This window comes from Vigna unguiculata, chromosome 2 (genome assembly GCF_004118075.2).
Source record: "Vigna unguiculata cultivar IT97K-499-35 chromosome 2, ASM411807v1, whole genome shotgun sequence".
Lineage (NCBI taxonomy): Eukaryota > Viridiplantae > Streptophyta > Magnoliopsida > Fabales > Fabaceae > Vigna > Vigna unguiculata.
The window spans coordinates 17,965,119-17,985,718 of NC_040280.1; the positions used below are offsets into that span (position 1 = coordinate 17,965,119).

The 20,600-nt window shown below is 33.2% G+C and overlaps 1 protein-coding gene across 2 annotated transcripts; it reads right to left on the reverse strand.

Annotated features, from left to right (window-relative positions):
• Window positions 1–10,703: 10,703 nt before the first annotated feature.
• LOC114174133 (universal stress protein PHOS32) lies at window positions 10,704–12,333 on the reverse strand. Of its 2 annotated transcripts, none has more exons than XM_028058899.1 (4): window positions 12,195–12,333; window positions 11,777–12,109; window positions 11,598–11,695; window positions 10,704–11,311 (listed from the first exon to the last, which is right to left on the reverse strand). In XM_028058899.1, exons 1-4 carry the CDS (start codon window positions 12,235–12,237, stop codon window positions 11,027–11,029), a joined length of 759 nt encoding a protein of 252 aa, XP_027914700.1. In that variant the 5' UTR covers window positions 12,238–12,333; the 3' UTR covers window positions 10,704–11,026. The 2 variants fall into 2 exon arrangements, with proteins under 2 accessions (XP_027914700.1, XP_027914702.1); XM_028058901.1 differs by having other exon boundaries at window positions 10,705–11,311; window positions 11,598–11,692; window positions 12,195–12,328.
• Between the last annotated feature and the right edge of the window lie 8,267 nt (window positions 12,334–20,600).

Here is a 20,600-nt window from a genome sequence, read left to right on the forward strand (position 1 = left end):
TTTCATGAACAATTATAGAGATGTAAACTATATATATGAATATGAAGTTATGTTATTATTAATGTTCTCTCAAGGATAATCTTATGGAAAAAAAATTATTAATTCCATATCTTTTTATCAAGAAATAATTATTTAGTATAGTAGTCTGGGTATCACATTTAGTGGTATCAGAGCAGTTCTTTCTGTTAAGACCTTGGGTATGGTGTCTTCCATGTTTGTAGTCTCTACTAGTAAGTAGAGGTGCAAGTTGTTTGTTCTTACATTTTTTCTTGTAAAAGAGAAATGCAAGATAAGTAGACTAATAAAAGTAAGTAATAACAACAATTAATACTTGTAGTAAGGATAATTTTTAACAATACTTAAAAAAAAATTCTAAAGAAAACTAAGGAAATTGTTCATTCTTTCAGGAAAAGATGGATAACGGACAAAACATTACCAATGAATTATTGGAAAGAATGACAATTGTCCTGGAAAATATGAGCCAAAAACAAAATGTTGAACCCATGGAAAATCAAGGATTAGAAACCTTTCGCAGGAATAATCCACAAAAATTTAAAGGAGGATTTAATCCTGAAGGTGCTCAATCATGGATAGCAGAAATTGAGAAAATTTTCAACGCAATGATGTGTGCAGATGCAAATAGAGTCACATTTGCTACATTTATGCTCGTTGAAGAAGCTGAAAACTGGTGGAGATTTACAAAACAACAATTGGAGGATGAAGGGAGAGAAATTACTTGGGAAGTCTTTAAACAAAAGTTTCTAGAAAAATATTTTCCAGAGGATCTTCGAAGGAGGAAAGAAGTTGAATTCCTTAATCTTCGTCAAGGAATCATGTTTGTAGGAGAATATGCAGCAAAGTTTGACGAGTTGTCAAAGTTTTGTCCTTACTTTCATGATAGAGTTGATGAACGTTCCCGTTGTTCCAAGTTTGAAAGTGGACTAAGACCTGATATTAAACAAGCAGTTGGTTATTTAGAGATTTCTTCTTTTCCCACTCTTGTAAATCGTTGTAGGATTTATGAGGATGATACTAAGGCAAGGCAAACTCAGTGGAGGCAAGGAGGGCCTTTGAGGCACAAAAGAAATGATTTTAATAATAAGAAACCCTACCAACGTCCATCTCATGCTTCATGGAATTCTTCAGGACAAAGACATTCCTCTCTTTCCAATAATTCAGGCATAACCAACCCTATCAAATGTTTCCACTGTGGAGGACCTCATCTGTCAAGAAACTGCACCATAAGGACTGTAACTTGCTTCAATTGTGGGAAATTGGGTCATTATCGTAATGAATGCAAAGAGTTAATTAAGGAGCAAGGAAGTGGGGGAAGCAGCAACAGAGAAAATAATCAACTTGGAAGACCAAAGACAACCAGAAGAGTCTTCACAATGAATGGTACTGAAGCTGTTCAATCTGAAGATCTAATCCAAGGTAAATGCATCATAAATGGTCACCTCGTTAATATACTATATGATTCAGGTGCTACTCATTCTTTCATATCACATGAATGTGTCAAACATTTAAAGTTACATGTCTCTTTATTGCCATATGACTTAACTGTATCTACTCCTACCAATGTTCTAGTGACCACTTCACTTACATGCACAAATTGTCATATTTCTATAGGGAATAGAAAATTTTCTGTAAATCTTATATGTCTACCCTTGTCTCATTTGGATATTGTTCTTGGAATGGACTGGTTATCTTCCAACCATGTTCTCCTAAACTGTCACGATAAGACTTTAATTTTTGAATCACACATAGGTGAAGTTTTTGACTCAAAAGAATTAAAAGAGAGTACTACCAACCACAATGAAATCCCAAAAGGATCTCAAGTATACATGATCTTAACTTCTTTAAAAGTCAAGGAAATTCCAGACATTAATAAGTTTCCTGTTGTTTGTGAGTATCTTGATGTTTTCCCTGAGGATGTTCCTGGGTTACCTCCACAAAGAGAAATAGAATTCACTATAAACTTGGTACCAGGATCAAGACCTGTGTCTATAGCCCCTTATAGGATGTTACCTCTAGAGTTAGCAGAGTTGAAAAAACAATTAGAAGAATTGTTGGATAAACAATTCATCAGACCTAGTGTTTCTCCCTAGGGTGCGCCAGTATTGCTAATCAAGAAAAAGGATGGCACTATGAGGTTGTGTGTGGATTATCGTCAGCTTAACAAAATCACCATTAAGAACAAATACCCTATACAAAGGATTGATGATTTGATGGATCAATTGAGAGGAGCTGTGGTATATTCCAAAATTGACTTAAAATTTGGCTATCATCAGATTCGAGTCAAGGCGGAAGATATTCAAAAGACAGCATTTATGACAAGATACGGTCATTATGAGTACTTGGTAATGCCTTTTGGTGTGACCAATGCTCCTGCCATTTTCATGGATTATATGAACCGTATTTTTCATGAATTTTTGGATAAATTTGTGGTTGTTTTCATTGACGACATTTTAATTTATTCCAAAAATCATGAAGAACATGAGAGACATTTGAGGATTGTGTTACAAATTCTCAGAGAGAGACAATTGTATGGAAAATGGTCAAAGTGTGAATTCTGGTTGAAAGAAGTTCAATTTTTAGGACATGTTATATCACAAAATGGCATTGCAGTTGACCCCTCAAAGGTTCAAGCGGTATTGCTTTGGGAACAACCAAAGAATATCACAGAAATACGTAGTTTCTTAGGATTGGCAGACTACTATAGAAAATTCATTGAAGGATTTTCTAAATTAGCATTGCCTTTGACTAAGTTAACACGTAAGGGACAACCTTTCGAATGGAATGAAGCATGTGAGTTTAGTTTTCAAGAGTTGAAGAAAAAATTAACATCTGTACTTGTTTTAATCCTTCCTGACCCTACAAAAAATTTTGAGGTGTATTATGATGCATGTGGACAAGGATTAGGATGTGTATTGATACAAGAAAGAAAAGTTGCAGCTTATGCTTCACGACAACTCAAGCAACATGAGCTTAATTATCCTACACATGATTTGGAATTAGCTGCAGTGGTGTTTGCATTGAAAATATGGAGACATTACTTGTATGGAGCAAGGTTTGAAGTTTTTAGTGACCATAAAAGTTTGAAATACCTTTTTGATCAAAAAGAGTTAAACATGAGACAACGTAGATGGATGGAAATTCTTAAGGATTACGACTTTGAGTTACAATATCACCCTGGGAAAGCAAATGTTGTTGTAGATGCTTTGAGTCGAAAGTCTATACATGCCTCCATGATGATGGTGAAGGAATTGGATTTGATAGAATCATTCAGAGACTTGAACTTAGCTGTAAAGCTTAGACCCAATAGCATATGCTTAGGAATGTTAAAAATATCAAGTGAATTCTTAGAAGAAATAAAGAGAGCTCAAGAAAGAGATCAATTTTTGCAAGAAAAGTTGATAGCAAAAGTTGAAGGAAAAGAATCTGAATTCCACAAGGATTCAAATGGAATCATCAAGTTTAGAGATAGAATTTGCATACCTGCAAATGAGGAGTTGAGAAAGTTGATAATGGAGGAAGCTCATAAGAGTAGCTTAAGTATTCATCCGGGTGCTACAAAGATGTATCAAGACTTGAAGAAAATGTTTTGGTGGTTTGGGATGAAGAAAGCAGTGGTGGAGTTCGTCGCACGTTGTCTAGTGTGTCAGAAAACAAAAGTTGAACATAGAAAGCCTTATGGGAAACTACAATCCTTAGATGTCCCAGAATGGAAATGGGAAAGCATATCCATGGATTTTGTGACAGGTTTACCAAAGACTGTGTCTGGTCATGATGCAATTTGGGTCATTGTTGATAGGTTAACAAAATCTGCTCACTTTCTACCTATTAACATTAGATTTTCCTTAGAAAAGTTAGCTCATTTGTACATAAAAGAAATTATCAAGCTACATGGAGTACCTTCTAGTATAATTTCTGATAGAGACCCTCGTTTCGCATCTAGATTTTGGGATAGCTTACAAAAATCCTTGGGAACAAAAGTTAGGCTTAGTTCAGCTTATCACCCTCAAACTGATGGACAATCAGAAAGGACTATCCAATCTTTAGAAGACTTGTTGAGAGCCTGTGTTTTAGAACAAACTGAAAGTTGGGAGAAATTTCTACCACTTATAGAGTTCACTTATAACAACAGTTTCCACTCAAGCATAGGAATGGCTCCATATGAGGCTCTATATGGGAGAAGATGTAGAACCCCGTTGTGTTGGTATGAGAATGGAAATTCCTTAGTTTTGGGTCCAGAGGTAATTCAACAAGCAACTGAGAAGATTAAAATGATTAGGGAAAAGATGAAAACTTCTCAAGATAGGCAAAAAAGTTACTATGACAAACGAAGGAAACCCCTTGAGTTTGAAGAAGGAGATCATGTTTTCTTGAAAGTTACACCTGTAACTGGGGTTGGTAGAGCTCTCAAATCTAGAAAACTTACACCCAAATTCATAGGTCCTTATCAAATCCTTAAAAGAATTGGTTCTATCGCATACCAAATTGCTTTACCTCCAAACCTTTCAAAACTTCAGAATGTTTTTCATGTCTCTCAACTTCGTAAATATATTCATGACCCTTTTCATGTGATAGAACCTGAGATAGTACAAATACGAGAAAACCTTACTTATGATGTACTTCCTGTGAGGATTGGAGATCGAAGGATTAAACAACTTCGGGGAAAGGACATACCTTTGGTAAAGGTATTGTGGAATCAACAAGATGAAGGTGATGCCACTTAGGAATTAGAAAGCAATATGAGAGAGATGTATCCCCATCTTTTTACAACCACGTGAATTTCGAGGACGAAATTCCTAAAAGGAGGGGAGAAATGTAACATCCCTTTTTTTTAATAAACTGTATTATTTATTTTAAATAAAGCAATTAGAAAATCTTATATTTTTACTAATGTTTCATATTTTATCTAAATGTAGTTTAAACATTAAAAATATATTTTATCATTATGTAGTTTTTACTTATTGAAAATATAAAAAAAAACAAAAGTAATAATATATACATATATATATATATATATATATATATATAAATACTAGGTAAAAATATTTAATTAAATAGGTGTGTGTAAAAAAAATATATATGAATTTTCTAAAAGAGATAAAAATATATAGAAAAGAAAAAAAAAAGTAAAAGGAGAAGAAGGGATAAGAAGATAAGAAGAAAAGATAAGAAAAAAAAAAGAAAACAAAGGATAAGATGAAGAGATAAACATTATCTCTTCATTAATGTTAGTAATGATATGTATAGCACATGCTTAGCTTAGCTTATGTATATATATACATATGGAATAATGAAGGTTACGGAGAAGTGAGAAAAAGTGAGAAAGAAAGAAAGAAAGAAAGGAGAGAGAAAGAAAAGAGAAAGAGAAAGAAAGAAAGAAGAGAGAGAAAGAGAAAGAGAAAGAAGAGAGGGAAAGGGAGAATAGAGAAAAAAAAAAGTTTAGAGCAAAGATTCAAAGAGATCCTAGTTCTCTTCAAATATTATTAGTGTGCTCTTCTATCAATAAGGTAAGGGGAAGTGAGGTTAAGCTCTTATATATTAATCTTGATAAACTCATGGGTTTTATATTAATATTTTATTTATTTTGACTCATATATTATTCTATTTAATTTCATTTAACTTATTTTCATTTATTACCCTCTTATATTTATTTTATTTAATCCCCAATTATGCACTGATCTTGTTTATTTATTTATTTTATTTAATCTTCAATAATGCACTGATCCTATTTATTTTTTTATTTTTTTATTTATCTTACGCACTGGTCCTATTTATTTATTTTATTTTATTTATCTCTAGTTACGCACTGGTCCTATTTATTTATTTTATTTTATTTATCTCCAGTTATGCACCGGTCCTATTTCTTTATTTTATTTTATTTATCTCCAGTTACGCACTGGTCCTATTTATTTATTTTATTTTATTTATCTCCAGTTAGGCACTAGTCCTATTTATTCATTTTATTTTATTTATCTCCAGTTACGCACTGGTCCTATTTATTTATTTTATTTTATTTACCTCCAGTTATGCACTGGTCCTATTTATTTATTTTATTTTATTTATATCCAGTTACGCACTGGTCCTATTTATTTATTTTATTTTATTTATCTCCAGTTACGCACTGGTCCTGTTTATTTCTTTTATTTTATCTCCAGTTATGCACTGGTCCCATTTATTTATTTCAATAAATATATCTCCAGTTACGCACTGGTCTCGTTTAATTTATATTTTTGTTATTGTATTTATTTATAATGTTATAATCCTTAACTAATTATTTATTTAAAGTTCTTGCTTTGATTCTTATTTTATCATTATTTTATGATTAAAAAAAATGTGAAGTGAAAGTAAATATTATTTTATTCAGTGAGCTTGAATATAAGAAAATTACTTGTAGATTCTATTTTATTTTATGTTCTTTGTGTATAGTTTATACAATGACATGATTTGATAGTCATCACATTTTATGACCCTTGAAAATATCCAAGAGTATGTCAGTTGAGTGAGAGTTAAGTTTGGTTTCAATAAGTTGAGATTAAACCAGTGTCAAAGTGTTTGTATTTGGGAAGTCACAGTTTGGTACAGTGCGGGATGAAAGGCAGGGACCATGGTGGGGTCTAAGGAAGTTTTACCAAGTAGGTGAATATCTGGATAGTTCAGAATAGCGCACTGGACTAGGATATTCATAGGCCAAACTTGGGACTATCCGATACTTGCTCGACATCGCCAAGGTTAGGTAGTGAGTATATATCTCTTTTATGAGCCGATGAATGGCTAATATTCTCGAGAAAGAAATAATTATGATTGTACCATGTTTTATGAGAAATACTAAACTACCTAATCACTTCCCAAAGTAACTTTTGATGTTCAAATTGGATCATCAGAAGTGGAATATGGATTCATATGTCTGGTAAAACAAGATCAAGTTTTGTGGTTGTAGGTCCAAATTTAGGGCCCCGGTGTTTGTATTGTTTGTTGAGTTTATTAAGATTGATATTTAAGGCTTATAAAGACCTCACTCCTTTCATATTTTTCTTTCATATGTACCTGTTGCATGAGTAGAAGAGGAACCTGCTCAGTGAGAGTTGTTCGAGATATTATTGGTGGATGTTTTGAAGATTGACTCATGGATAATTTCTATTAATATGTTTAAGAGATATTAAAAATATAGATAATCTCCTATTCTGATGTAGGACTCTTACAAATATATATTTTTGCAATATTTCATGAACAATTATAGAGATGTAAACTATATATATGAATATGAAGTTATGTTATTATTAATGTTCTCTCAAGGATAATCTTATGGAAAAAAAAATTATTAATTCCATATCTTTTTATCAAGAAATAATTATTTAGTATAGTAGTCGGGGTGTCACATTTTCTCCCCTAGGTCAACTGGAGGAACTCCACTTGCTTAGCGTACCTCACGCTGTCTGGGAAGTATTCAGACAAGAACTTCCTCTTGAATGCTTCCCAAGTGATCTGCTCTGTTTTCTCTTCCATGACCAACCTCATGTTGGCCCACCAATGTTTCGCCTCTCCCGTGAGTATGTACACAGTGGAAGCTAGTATGCTCTCATCAAGACACCTCTTGGCGTCAAAGATCCTCTCCATGTCGTTCATCCACTAGTCAACTAAGTCCGGATTGGTCTTGCCATTAAACTTGACAAGCTGATGCTTTAAGAAATCCTCCAACTCCATTCTAGGGGTGGAGTGGAGCTTGAGGACTGTAGGCGGGACCACCAACCATGTTTTTCTCTAACTGTCGGAAAGCTTCCATGTGTTGCCTATGAGCAGCCTTAGAAACCAACCTCGCAACCTCCATCTGTTGCATCACCATCTGCTGCTACTCCATAGATGCTTCCTGACGCTGCATGGAAGCCTCATGTTGTTGCATCATAGCATTACTTTTCTGGGTCAAGGCTATAACCATAGCCTTGATCGCCTTAGCTAGATCGGGCATATAACTCTGAAGGTGTTGAGGAGTTAGACGAGGAGGTGCCATATCACTTGACACACAGGAGAAACCATCAGTAAAACATGATTAGACTAAAAACTTAGCTAAAAAAACATTAGGAACACACAACGAAAACTAAACAAGCACAAGCCCATAAACACTAAGGAATGAAGGCTCTGGTACCATAAAAATGTGACATCCCATTCAAATATCATAATTCTACTAAATAAAATTCGCATAGTTATAATATTTTAGAGCACATGACAAACAGTATATATAAAATCCACGGATTATAGTCATCCATAAATATCCTGAGAAAGAAAGACTAAGGCACAAAATGATGCCATGAATCAGAACAAAATTTAAGAGTTTGACAGTTGTCTAAAAGGCTTGCTCATAGAGCATAGAAATTACAAAGGCAATAGTGCCCCTAAAGATGCTCCAATAAGCGAAAACCAACCCATGCTTGACTAGACTACAAAATTTCCATCATCAATGCGATCACTAGGGGTTCCCATATCTGCTCACACCAAGAATTTGGTGATCATTGCAAAGAGGAAATCCAAACATAGAACAAACAACAAACAAAAATGGTAAGCTAGAGTAAAAATAATTTTCAACATGGCAATGAGCAAACAATATTAAACAGTTTTCCAAACAAGCAACACTATAGGCATTCGAACATGTGATGGCAAACAATGCAAGACTTTATGACTCAATTATTCGGATACATATAAAGAGATCGGATTCACTGGATGCATGCACTTGTGGTGGCCACTACTGCTCTACAGAACCATTGCCAATGGGTTTCACCCTACCACGCACAAGGTTAGCCTTCAATCATCTAGAGTCATTATCTTTCCAAAGACTAGGGCCTTCTACTACTCTCACAACTTTATTAGTCCACTCTACATTAGACTAATTGATTCTTTAGAGTTTCAAGATGCAACCGTACATGAATCCTTATCTAATTATATACACTACAACACCACCATGAAATCTCACTAAGAGATTCATGGAATTACGTTTATCTCATACCACATTCATGTTTCTCACACTAGAACCACAATTTTATCTTAAGCATTATAATTTCATGCCAATGCTCAACCAACCAATCAATCCATGATTCATTCCATATTCAGTACACCAAAGCTTCATCCTCATTTAATCTCATAAACCATACATGACATCATACTTCATGCCCTTAAGGTAAATCACTCAATCATGCAACCAAACAACTAAAACATAGAAGAGAACAACGTTATAGCACATCCTTGCACTAGTCTCACTCAAGCTATGAGCCCTCAATCAAGCAAAAGGGGTCCCTCGCTCAAGCTAAAGGCTCTCACCTAGGCGAGAGCTCGAGCAGTGGAACAATGAGGTTTATGCGATTTCTCGCTTAAGCGAGACCTTCTCGCCTGAGCGAGATAACTGGTTGCTCAAAACGGAAGCTCGTTGCCTGAGTGAGAGTTCGAGCAGAAACCATGGCAAGCTTCTGTTATTCTAACCTAGGCGAGACATGCTCCCTTGGACAAAAGTACCAGTTCTCTTCGTTGTTCATGCATACAACAAACAAACATTCAAAGCCAAAAAACCTTTTAACATTTTCCAGGCAACCACAACAACAAAAAAGCCATATAAACATGAAACAAAACCAAAACAAGTAGAATATTGAAAAAAACATGCAAACCCTAACTTCCCTTACCTGGGCATATGCTAGCAAAATGAAATAGGGACCCAATAGATGAGCACCACATCTCCAAGAAGAACTAAAGAGCTGTAAAGCATGAACATAAGGACGAGACTAAATTTCTAGGGGCAAACCTAAGACATAACTAAAGATTTTAAACAGAAAAGAAACATAGGACAATGGTTTAGAGCTCTACTTATGCGGAGGGAGAACACTCAGCAAGCTTGTAGGAAGGGAGACACTTTTACCCTAGCAGAGCCTCTATTTCAGAACAAGAGAAAAGGGGTAAGTGAGTTGTTTGTGGAAAGGAAGCAGAATGGAAAGTGAAGGCAAGTGGACATACTCCTAGGGACACAAGACTGGTTTTAGGCCCTTACTCACTAGAGCTGAACCCATTAACTTAGAGCATAGAAAATGTACCTAACATCATGTTTTAAAATTGTTTTTTTTTATATATATTTTAGAATGATTGTTTCGAAGATATTTCTAAAATCGAAAGTACATCTAAAACTAAAATATGCATTTTGAAACAGTTTTTCCAAAAATAATTTCAAATTCAAAAATTTATTTCGAAACATTTATTTCGGATATTTTTCTGATTTCAGAATGACTATTCCGTTCCAAATTACGTGTTCCGAAATATTAAAACATATTTGAAATAATTTCTTCATAAAATAATTTCAGATTTAGAAATATTTTTAAGAACACACATTTTAAAAATTTCTTTCTTAAATTTTTGATTGAATGTTCTCAAAATAATTTTTGAAATCCAAAAATACTTTGTGAGACATCTATCTAGCAAATATTAAAACCAAAAAATAATTTTTTAATAAACAAATTTTTAATAAAGTTGACAAAATTATTAAATAGAATAATCTTTTACTTTTTTTTAAGGAAGTTAAAAAATGAAGTAATAAAATTTTAGGATTTGTTTACCCAAAAAATATTATTTGTCAAAATTTATCAAATAAAACTTTGTCAAAATATATTTTTCCGTAAAAAAACCTTTTATTATATTTTTAACGGGTAGCTTGGGAAGTACCAATTTTACGAAGTGCCGGAAGAAAAACAGGAAAATAGAGGAAGAAGCACTCCATGCTCTTATTCTGCTCTGTAGCATTCTTAAGGAACCTAAAGTTCCCAATGCCACCATGTGGTGCCCATTATGGATAATGGCCCACATAAGGACACCATGCCCCTTTTCCACTCTTAATTAATAATTCCAATCCTTTTTTTTATGTTCATTCTCTGCACACTTTATTATGTACAAACATTGTGGATTACAGACACCAAAAAACATGATTTATGATTTATACTTGTATATTTCTTGAAGCTCACAACACCCCATAAAATTGGTTCATTGATTAAGCCAATAGCCAGAAATCTTTGTGACGCTTAGTAGTAATCATGTATCCTCCACTCTTCTTGCTTTTTCTTCTCACAGCAATGGCCATGCAATGTGCATTCTGAATGCAGTACTCCACCACCCCACCAGTTACTCTCTGCCCTGCCCACATCATCAGAAGACGCCATGTTGTGGACCTCTTCTTCTGCCCCAAAACCAGAAGTGCCACGCCTTGCTTTTTCGCCTCTTCCACTATTTTTTCACCCTTTTCCTTTCCCTCTATCACTGCAATCTCAGTTTGTACCTATCAGAATCATATAGTTAACTTCAACTTTAATCGCCATCATATGAGTTCACTACATATGCATGCTTCACTTATTAGCATTGATGACTTTCCAACATCATGTAATTCAATGAAGTGTGAATGTGCAATTTTGATTGAAAATCTGAAAGAGAAATTCAACAACTTTTTACATGGGTCACCTAGTTTTGATTAATTCTAGCGTTTTGAGACACATTAGAAACAAGGTGTTTGATGCGGGTAAGAAAATGTTGAATATTATAGGTAATGGTATATACCATAAGCTCACCTCGGGTCTCTTTACTTGGCACATGTTCTTGAAGGAGGAAGCAAGTTCATTAGCCCTTGGAGCTATTTCCTTGCTGGATTCTTCATCATCTGAGCCTGCTACATTGTGTTAACCAAATTCAATCACTGAGTCAAAGTTGAATGGAAAAACAAAAACCATTGTATGATCAGTTTTTGCACCTTGTTTGTTAGAAGGCTTCATGACATGAAGAAGAACTATAGTGTCCTGGTTCTGAACTGTGTGAGTGAGAGCCCACTGCACAGCACCCTTGGCCTCAAGGCTAGAATCAACCACAATCATGATCTTCCTACCAATCACAGACCCTTGTTTCACCCCTTCATCAGATTTCTCCTCACATGCATTGCAAGAATTCTCAGTTTTCTGATCAATTGTAGTGCCAATTGTGGTGTTTTCATGCTTTATGGCTTGTGCAGATGGTGAACGCACCCTTGCATGTGGCCTAATTCTGTTGAGGCAGAACCCTGGTAACCTTGCTCCTCTCTTTCCCATGCCTTGCAATGTAGAAGGAGAAAGACACCAATTATATTATAAGGGAGAATGAAGAGAACAACAACAGAGAAAGAGCAACAATAATACCTGCTGGGGCTGACAAATTTTGTAAAATGTTGGCCTGGGACATAGCTCATTTTCTGCTTTGCTTTCTCTTTTACTTTTCCAATTATCATTTTCTTAGTTCTTGGTTTCTTTTGCTTCCATTTTCTCCTTTTTGTGGGTTGCTCCACATCAACGTGCTTCTCATCAAGCAGTAGGACCCTTCAAACATGGTTAAAAAATCAATCTCATTATTACACCACTTTGTTTCTCCTTCTAACAACTCATTGGAGGCTTGTTCTGTGATTGATTGAAATTTGCAAAGCCCCGTTTTCTTATCATTACAGGATGTTTCTCTTTCCCTTTTGCTTTTCCAACTTTATTTGTTTTCTTTAGTTAAGCTATATGAAGGACTGTTAGGTTCACAACAATCACAAAACATGTGAACCAAAATAAATGACCAAGTAAATAAAGTTGTTTGCTGTTTTGCTAGCATCTAACTTGAAAAAGATTAAAAAAAAAAGGATATGCTTGCAGCTTTAACATCTTATGGTTGTGAAAGACTATAACTGTGTGTACCCTTCACTCTTTGTATAGTTTTTCTAATCATGCAGCTTTTGGTTATTACACATACACATCGGTCATGAAAATCAGTGATTGTAACAAAAACATGGTGTGCTACAATGGCAAAGAGATTAGAGAACTTGGGGTGCAATTATTATTGCAGAAATTGTTGTCAAAAACATTGTGAACTATCATGACAAACCTATAACCAGTTCTCTTTTTCATTGCATTTTATGAGATGGCTTTCTTCCTACGCTTCATGCTCTTCTTCATTTTGATGATACTAATAATACAGTCATGTTCCCCATAAGAAAAGGATAAAACAATTATTAATGTGATAAAGGTTCACCTTCAAATAATGTCAATGACTTCTCTTTCAAAAAAGAGAGCTTCAAAGGTTTTGTGACATCCAAGAAAACTGAAATAAAATAAAATATTCCCTCAACACACTATCCAGCTTTTTATCAATATTTTCAGTCTCATGTTTCCTGAATCTCTCACAAGGGTCAAAATTCTGAGAATGACATTTCATATTTTCTTACACCAACCAAAATGAAAAACTATGTAGTTTTCTGACATTCATATACTATGAACAGTGGCACCTGACATTTATCAACCCAGTTAGTTCTTACACAGATCAAAGCATTACTAAAGGTGATTCTCAATCTTTAATGCGACATAGTTCTATGATTTTATTCTGTGGTCCAACATCTCTAATTATGAGTTGCAGAATTTTCTAAATTTTGGCATCCTAGGTGAAAATGTTCATTTGGATACAATTTAGAAGCAAATGAACAAGTGACATGTGATGCACATGAAGTCTCTCCTAACTAAGCTTTTTTTTTGTTGTCCATGCAAATTAATGGCACTAAATTGGACAATTAATGTTGGACATGCTACTTTAAACACCAACATTAAAGAGAAAAAAGAAGAACATGAAAGCTACATTATAACTTCTAAGTTTGACTCTCCACCTAAAATCTCCAATCCTCAATTGGTTAGAAGGCAAAAGAAGATTCTTCCATCTTTACAACAAAACCATTCTTGATTGGAATGGTAAAAGTCATTAGGTTATTTGAGTGAAACCTGGTATGACTTCGACTTGTTTTTAATTATCATTTTAGTTATGGTGTCACATTCATTAAATCTTTATCTTATTTTAGATTTTTCTAATCTTTGCTTTTGTTCTAAACAAGAAAAGATAAGTCAATTTGAAAAGTGATTGTTTGCCTTGTTGTCTAATTTAGGAATGCTCACATTATTCCCTCTATTAAATTGGGAGAAACAAATTGAGAAAGGAAAGATAAAAAAGCCCACAGCGAAGGTCCAACATCTGTTTTTTTTCTTTTCCTTATAGGTTTAAATAAGTTTAAGATGTATTTTTATTTTGAATGTCTAATAATTTTTTTCTCTAAATTTAATATTTTTTAAGTCCTCAATGAATATGTATTTGCGAAAAAAAAAATGCAGATGGGACAGATTTTGGCTTGAACTAGGAGAAATGCACATCACTCTTTGTATACATTAATATCTGATGTATAAAAAGACTGGAAAACAAAAAATGTGTTACATAAGCTGTAGAACTTTTACCATTTTGGGTATCGAAATATCCTTGTTCTTGACGAATTTTTTATTAATATAATATGTATCAAATAATATATAACTTTTATGGACACTTCACTTTATTTAGTTCTAAGACGTTCATAATTTATTTTATATTTTATTTATAAATTTTTAATTAGGAATTTTTTAAAATATAATATTTTTTCCTGATTTAAATATGCAACAACCTTACTCAATCGAACAAAACTCCTTCAAGGTACCCACACCAATAGTAAAGACATCAACAAATTGTATTTCGGACTCGCAATACACAACTTCAAGCTTAGCTTTATTGGCTTGCTCACATAAGAAATGAAATATTGTCTCAATATGCTTGCTTATACCATGAGAAGTAGAATGATTAGCTAAATCAATAGTTGATTTATTATCCACATAAAGTTTAGGTTGTTGCACCACTTCAACCTTTATGAACAACATCTCCAACCACGCAACTTGGCATGTAACTTCAAAGATTGCAATGTACTCTGACTCGTATGAAGACAAGGCAACAACCGATTCCTTGACTGAACTCCATGATATAGTCGCATCTCCATTGAAAAACACATATCCAGCAATACTTTTCATGTCATTTTTATCTCCACGCTAATATGCATCATTGTATCCAACAAGTTCAACTCCTTCATTTACCTTTTTCTTCAGGAAAACAATTCCAAAATCAGTGGTACCACTTTGATACCTTAGTACTTTTTTTGGATTATGCATAAAACCACTGATGAGAGCAACACCAAAATTTAAATAAGGTCTCGTGCTACAAAGATATCTTAAGAATCCAACCATCTTATGATAGAGAGTTGGATCTACTTATTCTTGATCATTGTCTACTTCAAGCTTTAACCCAACTTCCAATGGAGTTGATGCACAATTGCATTTATCCATTATAAAACGAGTCATCAGCTCCTTCGTGTATCTAGTTTGATTCATCATGGTGTCAATTTCTATGTGAAGGAACCCAATTCTCAAGAAATAATTGAGTTGACTAAGGTCACTCATCTCAAACTCATTTTGCATTTGAGACTTGAAGTGATTAATCAACTTTATTTTGCTCTCAATTACCACCAGGTCATCAACATAGAGACGCATAATTAGTTAATCTACACCTTGGTTAGTAGGAAAGCATTTCAATATGCACCATATCCAGTTACACACCTTTCAAATCCAATTTTCTTGAGAAAACCATCAATTCATAGATTCCAAGCCCTTGGTGTTTGCTTGAGGCCATATAATGCCTTATTCTACTTGTAAATGTTGTCCTCTTACCCTTTAACTACAAAAGCTTGAGGCTGCATAACATATACCTCTTCCTCAATTGGCCCATTCAAGAAGGCTGAATTCACATCAAGTTGGTGCATGGACCAATTTCATAGGTGGCAATCGAGACAATCACATGTATAGTTTCAATCCTAGCTACTGGAGCATAAATCTCACTATAGTCAACTCTAGCCTTTTGTAAGAACCCTTTAACTACCAATTTGGCCTTTTGTCTCACCACTTCACCCTTTGGATTCATCTTCACCTTGTAAATCCACTTCAAAGCTATTGATTTCTTGTTTAGAGGCAAGTCAACTAACTCCCAAGTCTGGTTCTTTTCTATAGATTTGATTTCCTCATGCATTGCCTTTAACTAGTCTTCATTTTTTATAGCTCCTCAAATTTTATAGATTCTACCTCTACAGTCAGTACAAAATGCACTAAGTTGCCTTCTAATATGGATGTTGAGACATTGAACAGCTCATATTCACTAAGATGAAAGGGTAGTTGAGTGAATCTTCCAAATCTTCTTATTGAACTACCACTTTGTTCACCTTCAACATTTAATTTATTGGTTCCATCAACTAATAAATCATCACCTAGCAGGATGCTTCGCTGTGATTTATCTCCCGAATCGCCTCTTTCACTACTTGACTTCCAACTCCACTGATTAAGACTTTTCCATTTTCAGGGATATGCAACTTGTAACTAACAATTAAGTGATATCCAAGAACAAGAGGTGTACCTTTTTCATTCAATTTTTGTCTTAGTTGATCTGGTACATGTTGATAAGACATTGAACCAAAAATCCACAAGTGAGTAACATCAAGTTTTCTCTCTGTCCAAGCTTCTTCTGGAGTTATTCCTTCAAGGTGTTTTGTCGATGACCGATTCAAAACAAATGTGGTTGTCAGCACCTTTTCACCCCACAAAAACATAGGTAGATCTTTGCTTTTTAACATGCACCACCAAAAGAGTTTTATTTCTCCTCTCAGCTATTCCATTATATTGCAGTGTATATGAAGGAGTTATCTCATAAGTGATTCCAACTTCTTCATAAAACTTCTTGAATCCGATAGAGGTATATTCTCCACCACGATCGATTCTTAAGGTCTTCACACGATGTTCACTTTGATTTTCAGCCATGCTTTTAAATCTTTTGAAAACAACAAGAGTATCACTCTTCTTCTTAATCAAATATATCCACATATTCCTTGTTAGATAATCAACAAAAAGGATGAAATACCTACTCCTACTAGGAGTTTCAACTTATAGTGGTCCACATATGTCATAATGCACCAATTCTAACTTTTGGAATGTTTTCTGTGGTAGGATTTTGCAAAATTAGTTCCCTATTTGTTTGTACTATACGCTTTTTTTGCACACCTCTTTTGGAATTACCACCTGAAGTAGTCCAATAACCATTTTCTATCGACTAAGAACATGTACATCCCTGAAATTTAGATGACCAAATCACAAATGTCATAACCACTCACTTCTTTTCTTGAATGTAGTGAAACATTGATACTTTAATTGTTCATTATGAGCTGAAAAGTTTTGTTATGAGACAGACCAGTGTGTATGATTAACTTCTTGGACTGATCAAACATGTTTATGGAGTTATCTTCCATGGTCACTACAAAACCTTTTTGCAGTAATCGACCAAGACTCTAAAGGTTTGTCTTTAAGATTGGAACATAAAGAACATCTTCCACAATTACTCTTTGTCATCATTGTCTTTCATAATAACCCTTCCACTCCCTTCAACATGCAAACAACTATCATCTGCAAATCTGATTCTTCCATGGTTCACTTCATTCAAACAAATAAACCAATCTTTTCTCCTTGTCATATGTGTTAAGCAACCAGAATCCAGATACCATGATTTTTTATCAATTGCATCTAGTTTTGTTTCAGTCATTAACATGACTACTTTTGTGTGTGAAATGTCATCCTGAGCAAGAATTTCTTATGTTTTATTATTTGGTCTATCTTTAGCACCTTGACCATGCCAACACTCTCGCTTGAAATGGCCAAACTTCTGGCAAATATAGCACTTTACCTTCCTTTTGTCAAATTTCCATTCTTTCTCCACAAATGACTTCTAACTTATGTCTTTTTCTCCTTCTACATCACTGTCTTTTTGTCTAGACAACTTTTGTTTGTTTCCTTTCTTGAAACCACCTTTTCTATTGTGTTTTCCATTGGTTTGAGCCTGGAGAACATGTTCTTGACTTGTCTCCTTTCATTGAACCTGTATTCATGAGCTTTAAGAGTATGTTGCAACTCTTCAATTTCAATGTTCTTAAGATCCCTTGTCTCCTTTAGTGCCACCACGACATTATCAAATAATAGAGGTAAGGTCATGAATATCTTGTCTACAACCTACTAATAAGAAATGTTGTCTTTGCATGCCCTCATTGCATTAATGTGCTCTTAAATCTTATATAAATATGCTTATATGGTTTCACTTTCTTCCGTTATCATAAATTCAAAGTTTTGACACATAGTTTATAAATTCACCTTTTTGTTTTTATCACCATCTTTGTATGTTTTTTTTCAAGATTTCCCATGCTTCCTTAGTCGTGACAACTTTGGATATCTTGTTGAAAAGTTAGAAATAACACACTAGCAGATGATAAATTGTTACATGTTTGGTAAGTGTACCAAATCGTACATGTAATAAAGTGGAAAGTCCAAGTATTGTTTCCCAAGAGACTTGTGAAAACATCGAACAATCCTAATTTTGTTTTTGTGTTCAAATAGGTCTCAATTTTCGTCAATTCTGTTTAATTCAGTCCTTTATTGCTAACACCATTTAAATCATTAACAGTAATGAACAATGACTGCCACATGTCACTTTGTGATTTTTTTGATTTTTTAATTTTTTAATTTTTTTAAAAAAAAAATCAATCTTTTTTAAATCTGCACATGTCAACCCAACTAAATACCACGTGTTAGTGTCAATGTTTTATATTCAATTTAGTCCCTATTTATTTTTTTTTCAATTTAGTCCCAATTTTGTTTAAAATTGAGCACTTTTGTCCTTCTCAAAATTTGGACCAAATTTAATTTTTATATAAAAGTTATAATGATGTTTTTGTAAAATGCACATTTTTATTACATATTTTTTGTTTAAGGTTACAATTAATTTAAAATTATAACGAAAATTTTAAGAAAGAAAACTAACATCTTTGATCTAAAATTTGAAAATTATTCTTTAACCTTAAAATTTTCGTTCTAATTTTAAACTAATTGTAATCCTAAACAAAAATATTAATAAATATGTGAATTTTAATATAAAAATTAAATTTGGTCTCAATTTGGAGAGGGACAAAATTGCTTTATGTTAAAAAAATTGGGACTAAATTGAACAAAAATAACAAATATAGGTACCAAAATGAATATAAAACATTGACTCTGACACGTGATACGTTACTGGGTTGACATATGGAGATTTAGAAAAAATAAAAGTTAAAACAAAATAGAAAAACAAAAAAATCACAAAGTGACATGTGACCGTCATTGTTCATTATTGTTAATGATTTCAATGGTGTTAGCAAAAAAGGTCCAAATTAAACAAAATTGACAAAAATTTGGATCTATTTGAATTCAAAAACAAAACTAGAACTGATTTGACAAAATTTGATGAAAATTAGAACCAAAAAGATATTTTAACCTATTTTCTAAGATAATAACTACCAAGACAGAATAACTATTGAATATCGGCTTATAATAATTACCGAATATTGGGTTACAATAATAACTAAATATCATAAATCAATTAAACCCGACCCATGGCTCAACATCCATCCTTGAGCTGGTCAGTTCCAAGATGACGTTGCTCTTAGCAAATCCAGCTTGGATAATCATGATCTATTTATGAGATCCTATGACTTTAAAGTTCCTTGATCTTCAGATGATCTTTCTTGTGATTCAATATTGATTTTCTCATAGTTCTACCCATAAGAGATCTGCCTTCTTAATTCATTATACTCTTCCTTCATAACTTGGTCCACAAGAGATTTGTCTTCCTAATCCATTACATTCTTTCTTCATATCACAACCCATAGGAGATCTCTTCTTATCTTAAACACTAAATCAACCCATTGCCATAAATCGACCTCACAACTAGTGCGTGTGTGTGTGTTGGTGCGTGTATTTTATTTTGTTGGTTTGATTCATTTTGGTCCCATTATGGTTCAATTTAGTCCTCTAATCTAGGTTCAATTTGGTCATTTCAATGCCATATGTCAATACGTGAAATTTTCAATTTTTTTTTCAAAAATATAAACTATTACGTGTCCTATCAAAATCGTGTCACATGTCACTTTACTGCCACGTGGCATTGCTTGTTTTCAATTTACAATTTAGTCTACCATTTTTAAATTAGAGCAATTCGATCCTTCTCCAATTTGAGATCAAATTAATGATTAAACTTAATTACAACTTATATATACATGTTAAAATATATTTTTTTATAATTTATACATAAAATTATTCTACCTAAATATTTATTTTTTTTACATTTTTTCTTATAAAATGTCACTTTGAAACTAAACATTTAATGTGTGTTCACTTATAAAGATTGATTTGGGAGAGGGAGAGAGGAAAATGATGGATTTGAGTGGATCACAGAATGAAGTTTGTGTTATTTACTTTAAGGAATTTGGAGATGAAAGTGAGTGGAGTTAGAAGTGAAGTTTGTGAGTGATTTGATTGAAGTGATAATTTAAAAATTAAGTTTATTTAAAAGAAATACATGGTTACCAAATTGTTCTTGATGTTGAAAGTAATCTAAAATTATATTTATATGAGTTAGATTTCTTTTATAAAAAATATTTAATGTATAAATTGGAAAAAAGAATAATTGTTTTAATAAAAACATAATAAAATATAATATATTTACATATTGAAATTTTGTTTGGTAAACAATTTAGAAATTTTGGGTATTAATTATTGTTGTAAGCATAATTTTAAAAGTCATATTTACATTATTGTTGAATTAAGAAAACA

Coding starts and splice junctions, on each gene's coding strand:
- LOC114174133 (XM_028058899.1), bottom strand. CDS start 12,237: ATGTCCCAGGCCAACATTTTACAAAATTTGTCAGCCCCAGCAG. Junction 12,110..12,194: donor AAATTTGTCAGCCCCAGCAG/GTATTATTGTTG, acceptor CTACATTGCAAG/GCATGGGAAAGAGAGGAGCA. Junction 11,312..11,597: donor GCCAAGTAAAGAGACCCGAG/GTGAGCTTATGG, acceptor TGATTCTGATAG/GTACAAACTGAGATTGCAGT.